Genomic DNA, 9,258 nt, shown 5'->3' with positions numbered 1-9,258 from the left:
GGATCTAAAGTGAGAGTTTAGGTACAGATCAATTAGAAAAACCTGGGCAGAAGTCAAGGTACAGTTAGGGAGAAGCTGTAGGTTACACAACCCTGAGTAGCTTTACCTTGGTGCTGCCTTTAATCCCCTGTGTGTGTTCAGTCTGGGACTTTGAGATCATCCAGCACAACCTGTAACATGGAGAAACCCAATAAAACCTGTAAAAGACAGCACAGAATTGATTATTCATCCTTGGTTTGACATCTGCCAAGCACCTGCTTTGTCTGTCTTTTCTATAGAATCCCAGAAGTGTTTGGGTTGGAAGGGATCTTGCAGACCATTTCATTCCACCCCCATTCCATGTGCAGGGACACGTTCCATTACACAGGTTGCTCCAAGCCCCATCCAACCTGGCCTTGAACATTTCCAGGGATCCAGGGGCATCCAAAACTTCCTGACTATGAAGCCTCCCCTCCCTCCTGGACACACTCTTTTGACTCTAAAAGATTTTCCCAGCTCTTTACCCTAGTCCTGCAGTCTTAGAATGAAAATGTGCAACACCCAAAGCTGAGCAACCTCCTCCTGAAAATAATATTTTGGGGGCATATTTTAAAAATCACCTTTCGGATGTGCCTTATATCAGCAATGGTAATATCCACAAGTGTTCCTTACAGGAAATACTCCAGTCCTCATCCAGGAGCCCTTTGTGGTCAGTGAGGAGAAGTTTCCAGAGCAAGCATTCCAACAGGGTGTCCTCACCACACAGCTGCTGTGCATCACCTGGATTTGGTGCTAAGCCCGGAGTACGATGAAGAACTGGAGCCCAGGAGCCTCCAGATAGGACCTGAGATGAAAATTGAAGGTGTTTCTTCTTTGCAAGAAAAAACAATGGGAGATGGGTGGCTCAGCATGCGCTGTCCTGGCTCATGGTTCTCCAGGATGATCCCCTCCTACATCTCTGCATTCTCCCTGCTTTCCTCCTGATGCTCTTGGAGGTGAATGTTAGGTGCACCTGCCAGGAGCTCCGGAAGGGAGTTTGAAAATATACCCTTGTCAGCAAACACCTTTGTTATTCCATGTAATTTGGGGATCTGGGGACTCTTGGAGCCCCAGGAGAGTGAGAAAGCCCAAAGCAGGTTGTTATCTCTTCTCTGAGATTCTGAATTTGAAGGCAATTGCCAGAGGAGATGATCTCACCTTGAGGGAGCCACAGGGCTTTGGGGTTCCCCCAGAGCAATGACAGAGCAACACTGCACCTGTTGTGTCCAATTTTTGTGCACTTTCTGAGATTTTTCAGCTCCACAAATGCCATGTTTGGCATTATAACACCAGGGAGCTGAGTGGGACCTCACTGCTGGGGAACAATCCCATGGGAGCTGGTAGCCATCAGCAGTTCCAGGCACCAGAGATGATGAACCACCTTTCTATCCATTCTAAATTCCTTAGAACCAAACCACAGCTCACCTGTCCCATCCCTGGAAATGTTCAAGGCCGGCTGCAGCAACCTGGTCTACTGGGAGGTGCTCCTGGCTATGGCAGGGGTGTGGAACAAGATGAGCTTTAAGGTCTCTTCCAAACCAAACCATTCCAGGATTCTATGAAGATTGGCTGCAACGATCCAGGAGAATCACAGAGTATGCTGAGTTGGAAGGGATTCACAAGGATCACAAAGTCCAACACTCTGCCCTGCACAGGACTATCCCCAAGAGTCACACCATGTGCCCAGGAGCATTGTTCAAATCACTCCTCTGAGCTCTGCCAGGCTGCTGCTGTGCCCACTGCCCTGGGGATCCTGTTCCAGTGCCCAACCATCCTCTGGGGGAAGAACCTTTTTCTAATATCCACCCTAAGCCTCCCCTGACTCAACTTCATGAGAATGGCTATTCCTCTTCTAAGCATGCTTCCCTGTAAAAATAGCCAATTTCATCCCTTCCTCCTTCATTCCTTGTATACAATCTCACAAAGTACACCACTGACCTTTCGCCCTGGCCAGTCATTTTCTGTAGGATATTCAGTGTCACATCCCTGAGCAGACCAAGTGCACAAATCTGGATTGTGAACATTATTTCAAAATGCATCTTGCACAAACAAATTTGAGCTCAAGATTAAGAACTTCTTAAGAGTCCCCTGAGTCCAGGGTTACCCTGATGCTCCCTGGTTGTGCAAACACTCCACCCAAGGAGCAGGGACTTGCTCAGTCTTGGTTTAAACCATTCAATTGTATGGTTTACTTCATGCTGACTATAATCCTCTATCTCATCCTTCCTCACATGCTGTCCATTAGCCTAGAATTCCATTTTTCATCTCCATGGCAGTCTCACATCTATCAATCCATCCAGGGACCCAGCCTCCTCAGAATCCATAGAATCCCAAACATCTTGATCCCATTTATCAGGATCCCACTGTACTCCTGCTCCTGCAATCCCTGCATTCACTTGGTTTTGCTCCACTCATCCCCTTCTTTTCTTACACTCCTACTGCACCACCCCAAATCCAGAATTTTTGGCTACAGTCTGCTAAGTGTCCAACTCAGCAGCAAGCAGGTTATTTTGGATCTGTTACATTACAATTTGATTGTGGAAATCACACACCTGTCACCCCATGTGGGAGAATTCCAACAGCACTTGTTCCTTCTGTTGGTGCTGCTTCTGATACTGTTTAAAAAAGCCATCTTTGTCTTCCCAAACCTAGTTCTTTTCCCCTTATATTATGCAATTTTGGGATGCATTTTATACGCCCAGGGCTTCAGCTTCTTTTAACTAATTTCCTGACTGGTTGCACAATCCTCCAACCTTAGACCATTTGAGAACCAGCGAACTACAGGGAAGCTCATCCCTGCAGGATGATCCATTCAGGAATTTTAGACGGGACCGATTCCTTACATTTAGATTTGAAAAGTGACAGTTCTTTCTGATAGGGCCAGACTACACTCATTTTGTTCTGCCAGAATTGCAGGGGAGCAACCCAGGGAGCTGCCTTGGCCCATGGACCTCCCAACAAGGCCCCAGGCCTGATTTCAGGGCCTTGTCCAGCTTCTCAGTACAGAAAGGTCAATACACGTTTTGTTAATGAGCAGATACCGAGATCCTTGCAGTAATGATCCTGTACATTTCATTAATGAGAGAATACACATACAGCATCTGGTTTGAAGGCTCACCCAGAGGTCAACTTCAGCTCAAGGCTGTTGCTCAGGCCTCAGTATTTCAGTAAGTCACAAGCTGTTTGAACCTTTGCAGAAAGCTTGCTCACATCTGCTGTGGAACCACACTTCAGGCAGCATTTCCTCTGCCCATTCCAGAGGATAATTAGCTGCCATAAAAGAGTAATGACTGATCCTGGAATTACAGAAAGCAGGGAGAGGAAGGATGCTTTTACTTCCACCCAGAAAGTCAAAGGATATCAAAAAACCATTAGGTGTACACCTGAGCAATTTCCTAAGAACCAGGACATAAGATGCCAGTCACTCCTGACTTCCAAGGCAGTGCTAGGAGCTCTGGCACTCACCTTTAGTCCTTGTCTTGGACAGCAAGGCAATCCAAGGGACAGAAATCCAGGCTCCTGCTGCTTCTTCAAGGAGCTACCAAACAGCACTATTGTGGCTGAACACAGCAGCAAAACCAGCACACCCTTCCTTGGGCAAAACTCAATCTACTGTAAAGCTAGGAACACAAGACTACCACTACTTTCCGCTGAAGGATATTGATCCAGCTCTCCTCACATGTGTACATTTGAGACAGCAATCTGTAACACCTTGTGAAATCAAATCACGTGCCCAGATGTTTTTCTACTTGTGTCATTCAGCTCCTCACCTTTCACAGTCTTCTGCCAAGCGTTTGCAGATGCTTTGCTTCTATCAAAAGTATTACCATCAGCATATTTCTAGGTTTCAACAAATCTCTCATCAAACCATCTTGGTTTTTTACACAAAACCCTCATGTGGAAAATGATACCATGATTTCCTCTTCAGACTTATTTGAATGTTTTGAGAAAATCAGGATCTCACAGGGACTCATTGAAACTCTCCTAACCCAATTTGCTGCTTCTCCTTCTGCCTGGGCCCAAAGACATTCTGGGTCCACCTTTGCCAGCGACCTCAGGAGAAAAAAGTACAGTTATTGCCATGAATTATTGCCACAGGCTTTGGGTTCAATGATGGGTAATATTTCTATTATATTCTGTAAATGTAAGGAGATAGCTGCCACCCTGCTGGAGCTGATCTGTCCATTCTCTGCTCTGCTCTCACAAACCTGTCCCTTTGTTGAGACGGACATAACGACACACATGCTTATTGTAATCAAAATTCATAAGCAAAGGTTTTTTATTATTCTCTGCTGCTATTCTTATACCTCTTCACAGTTACTGTGGTTTATGAAGATTGGCTGCTAGCAAACAATAAGGCAGTCTAACACGCAATGACCATTCAGGCAATAATAAAATTAGCTATACAAGGACCAGTATAGCTGGTTTCATATTATATGCAGGTTCCTTCTTCTACACACTTCACATTCTGTAACAAGAACATCTTCTGCTTGTGTCCAGAACATCTTCTTTCATTGATTATGAAATTGATTATATTCTCGGCTTTCACTGAGGGTTTCACTGTGGTTTTCACTGTGAGTTTCACTGTGGGTTTCACTGTGGGTTTCACTGTGGCTGCAAAACTTCACGGGATAGTTCATGGTTTCATTGCTGCTGAGCAGGGCTTTCCCTCCTCCAGGACTTGGCAGTGTCCCATCGGACAATCCACATCCTGTGCTCTGCCAACAAGGAGGTGACACCATCATCATTCCCCTCCTCATCTCTGTGTGCTACTTAGCCAAGAATCTTCCACCCACCCTGCTCTGGAGGGCCCTCAAGTGCCCACGGGAAGCCCCTTTCCCCCACTGCCGCACTGCTGAGCACTGGGCTGAGGCGGGGCTGTGACGGCACAAAGGGGCTGAGTGCTGGCGCCAGGCAGGGCTGGCATGTCACAGGGCTCTGCTGGCCCACAGTACTGTGAGCTCACAGTGCCGTGGCTAGCTATATAAGAGGGTCCAGCAGCCGCACCTGCCAGTGCAGTCGCGACGGAACGCACTGGAGCCATGAGCGCCGTTGGTGTCCTCGCGCCTGTGCTTTTCCTGCTGCTGGCCTCTGTGGTTGTCTGGTGGGCTGTTGGCCACTGGATACCACGGAGGCAGCACGCAGGAACAACGACAAGAGGCAAGTGCCCCGGGGTCCAACCCAGAGGCTCACGGAAAAGCCGAGGAGCCCCTGTGGCTCCCAGGTGCTCCAGGCCTCTGGCGACCCCTGGCAAGCGGCCACGTGCTCCCACGAGCCCCCTGCACAGCCCCTGCAGCTGCGGCCCCTGCCTGGCTGTGGCCCAGGAGCTGCAGGAACTCATGCTGCTGCTGTGGGCTCGCAATGGGACACGCCAGCCGCTTTACTCAGGGATGTGGCAGGCACTGTTGAAAGAGCTGGAGGAGCTGCTGAAGCGAGGCCACGTGCCCTGCTGTGGCTCGTCCAGCTCTTCCAGGGGCCTCCATCCCTCTAAGAAGCTGCTCCCAGCAAGAACCTCCATCTCTGGGAGAGCCTCAGCCCTTGCAAGGATGGCACACCATCAGACATCTGCCATCCATGCAAGAGCCTCCGGCTGTCAGAGACCCTCCATCCTTCCGGGAGCCTCTGCTGTCTCTGACAGCCTCCATCCCAGCCAGAGGCTCAGTGAGACCTGTCAGCCTGCACAAGGTGCAGAGCCCGTGGGCAGGTCTCCCAGCTCCCCTGGACTCCTGGACTTGACCAACACGGGCACATCCCTGAGCACTGCCGTGGCCAGGGAAAGCCCCCAGGTCCAAGTGGGAGCCCAGCCCGAGGCACAGGAGCCTTCTCAGGAGCAGGTGGCGGAGCAGCAAGCGTGCCGGCTGAGCCAGCAGCTGCCGGCCCGCAGCAGCCAGGACGCTGTGCCGGCTGTGCCAGCTGGCAACAGCCCGTGCTTGGTGGCGGAGACGATCCCCAAGAGACCCTGGAGGTTCCTCCGTCTGCAGGAAGCTGCTCCCAGGCGGCCACCGCGTCTAGCAAAGGCCTTTCCGGTAGCAGGTGAGATCTTCTGAGCAGCTCTCTGAGGCTCCTCCGGGGCTCTTGAGGGGCAGCCCCAGGCCAGGCCAGGGCCCCCGAGAGCAGCCTAGTCCCTGGCTGATTCCAGCGCCTCTGACGGGCTGCTTTTGGGCTTCCAAAAACGCCTCTCTGCTTTGCAGCCGCTCCTGGGACGCCCCTGTGCGAAGAAGCCTCGGGCTGTAGCCCCGGCCGTCCTCAAGAGCAGCGTCCAGCTCACGACGCCGGGGACAGCGACGGTGCCGCCCCGCCCCGCTGCTCTGCGGCTCCTGCAGCCACCCGGGCGCGCTGCCCTGGCCCAGCTGTGCCGCTCGCCAGCCCCACGGCTGCCAGGCGGTGGCCGCAGCGGGAAGCAGGTGAGAGCGAGGTGGTCCGCGGTGGCCCGGCGTGCTTCGCTGGCGGGCACTCGAGGCTGGGGTGCCCCGGGCGGAAGGCTGATGGCTCGCTCTCGGCCGCAGGGCGAAAGAAGCAGCTGCAGGAGCTGTACCGGCTGGGCCCGCAGCTGGGGCAGGGCGGCTTCGGCACCGTCTTCTCGGGGAGCCGCCTCTCGGACGGGAGCCCGGTAAGCGGGCGGGACGGGCGGGCGTGGCAGGAGGGCCGGGCCGGGGCCGGGCACCCGGGGCTGGAGCTCAGCCCGCCTCTCTCGTGGGCTTGCAGGTGGCCATCAAACGCGTGCCCCGGGACAGCGTGGCGCGGTGGCACGAGCTGGTGAGCGAGCGGGGCCAGCGGGACGGAGCGGGGCGCGGCGGGCAGGGCTAAGCGCGGGGCCCCGAGGCTGGGAGGCGGGAGATGGCGGGGGGAGCGGGCGCGGGCTCGGCGAGCCGGCCGGAGGGAGCACGGTGGGCCCGGGGATGCCGGGGATGCCGGGGATGCCGGACAGCGGTGGAGTGGCCGGGCAGGGGGGAACCCCTGAGTGTGCCCTGGGCGGGAGGAAGCCCAAAGCCCAGGGAGGCTGCCCGAGGGAGCACTGGGGCACGGCAGGCAGGGGACAGCAGAGTCCCAGGGCAGCATCAGGCCTGCTGGAGGCGTTTTCTCCTCCTCACAGCCCGACGGCACACGTGTTCCGATGGAGATCGTGCTGATGGAGAAGGTGGGCTCCGGCTGCCGCAACGTCATCCAGCTCCTTGACTGGTTTGAGCTGCCTGACAGCTTCCTGCTGGTCATGGAGCGTCCGGAGCCATCGCAGGATCTCCTGCACTTCCTGACGGAGCGGGAGTTCCTGTGCGAGGAGGTGGCGCGCTGGCTTTTCCGCCAGGTGCTGGAGGCCGTGCGGCACTGCACCGCCTGCGGCGTCCTGCACCGGGACATCAAGCCCTCCAACCTCCTCGTGGACCCGGAGAGCGGCGAGCTGAAGCTCATCGACTTCGGTTGTGGCACCTTCCTCCAGGAGCAGCCCTTCAACTACTTTACCGGTGAGCCCACAGCCGGGGCCGTGCTCCAGCGCCAGGCATTGCACGGCCCCATTCCTTCCCTCCCGGGCTGCGGCATTCAGCCTGCTGCCCTTTGGCACGGGGCGCATGCTGTGCCCCAGGATGCTGTGCTGCCAGCCCTGCCGACAGAGCACGGCTGCAAAAGCCAGGCAGGCCCCAGCCGCTCGGCTTGGCAGGCCCGCCAGGGCTTGGGCTGCACCGCTGCCCTTCTTTGCCTGCTGGCAGAATGGGTTCATGGCTTTGGCCAGGGTGCTGGAGCAGGGGCTGCGGCCTTGGGGGGAAGCTACGGCCACCGCTGCAGCCCCTGCCTCGGCCACGAGGCTGGGCCCAGGCTCTGGAAGCCAACAGCCTGCGCCCTGACAGCGCCGCCTGTCTCCCCTAGGAACACACGTGTACAGCCCGCCCGAGTGGATCCGCCACGGCCGCTACCACGGCCATTCGGCAACCATCTGGTCCCTGGGCGTGCTGCTGTACGTCATGGTCTGTGGGAACATCCCCTTCCACAACGACCGTGAAATCGTGTCGGGGCAGCTCTGCTTCAGGCAGCAGGTCTCTCCAGGTAGGTATGCGGCCTGAAGAAGGCAGGCTTTGGCACGTGGCTGCGCACAGCCCAGCGTGGCCCAGCTCACGCAGCTCCGCGGCAGGTGGATGTGCCGTCAAGGGCTGGATGTGCCGCGGGAGGTGGCCCGTGAGAGGGAGGGGCCGCTCAGTGTGGCACGCCGGGCTGAAGGAGGTGGCGCTGCTTCCTGCCGTGCCGCTCTCCCGCCAAGTACAGAGCGCGCTGGGAGGCTGGCGCAGCTCTGAGCACACACAGCACTGGCCGGGCAGGAGCCTTTGGCAAGTGACCGGCACTTTCTGGCTTCTCTCCGCAGAGTGCCAGCAGCTGATCCGCTGGTGTCTGTCCAAGCACCCTGAGGACAGGCCAGCTCTGGAGGAGATCTCGTGCCACCCTTGGGTGCTGGGCAGGCGTCTTTGATGCCTTGACAGAGCCTCTGCAGCACCCACTTCCCCAGTCCCTCCCAGGACTGAGGACCCGAAAAATAAAACAACAACAAACCCATTTGGCAGTGTCAAGTGCAGTTCCTGTTAGCAACTTCAGCTAAAGAAACCTCTTTGGCCAAGGGGTAATCAGAGTGTTCCTTTCAGCCTTTTTCAAGCTTTTGAAGCCTTACCTCCAGGACGGTAGTTTGGTGTCTTTAAGCACGGGCTGTAGCACAGGTAGGAGGGGCTTTAACAAGCCGAGAAATGCAGCAGTGAAACAACAGCTGCCCTCTCAAAGTGACATGGCCACTTGGGTTCAGCCCGAGTGAAACGGCAACTCCCTGGATGCGCAGGGAGGAGGTCTCTGCTGGAGAGTGGGGGAAATGTCGCTCCTGCTTGCTGTGTCCTTGGTGGGCAGAGAACTCTGATCTTGGCAAGATGGTGAATGTTTAATTGGTGAAGGTTTCATCAGTCCTACCTCCTTTTGAAGGAGTTGTTTTAATTAGTTGTCAGCAGGGATCGCTTTAAGCCAGCTTTAGTGAAGTTTCTTTTTCACAGATTTCTTGTTGCTTTGATTGTGAAATTGCCAATACCTTCAGTTTGCTAAACGAGCCCTGAAAAGCTTCTATGAACAAATCCGGAGGGAATTGGGGATTGCAAATCTGGGATCTTATGGCCCTTCAAGTCCATGTTGGGTTTATCCACTGCTTTTGGTTCCAAGGGAAACTCCAAGTTAAGAATCATCTAAATATGAACCACTTCTCATGGAACTTAGCTTTCC

The 9,258-nt window shown here is 54.8% G+C and overlaps 1 protein-coding gene across 1 annotated transcript; it reads left to right on the top strand.

Annotated features, from left to right (window-relative positions):
* Positions 1–6,484: 6,484 nt before the first annotated feature.
* On the top strand, positions 6,485–8,756 carry LOC146423423 (serine/threonine-protein kinase pim-1-like; the record flags this gene model as incomplete). Its single annotated transcript, XM_085044783.1, has 5 exons — positions 6,485–6,628; positions 6,724–6,774; positions 7,112–7,478; positions 7,879–8,055; positions 8,369–8,756. Coding segments are annotated over 5 exons (843 nt in total), but the record flags the coding sequence as incomplete, so codon positions are not given.
* Between the last annotated feature and the right edge of the window lie 502 nt (positions 8,757–9,258).

Source organism: Lichenostomus cassidix, unplaced genomic scaffold (assembly GCF_008360975.1).
Source record: "Lichenostomus cassidix isolate B80296 unplaced genomic scaffold, HeHo_3.0 HiC_scaffold_59, whole genome shotgun sequence".
NCBI lineage: Eukaryota > Metazoa > Chordata > Aves > Passeriformes > Meliphagidae > Lichenostomus > Lichenostomus cassidix.
The sequence above is the reverse complement of the archived record's forward strand: the minus strand, read 5'-3'. Positions and strand labels throughout refer to the sequence as shown.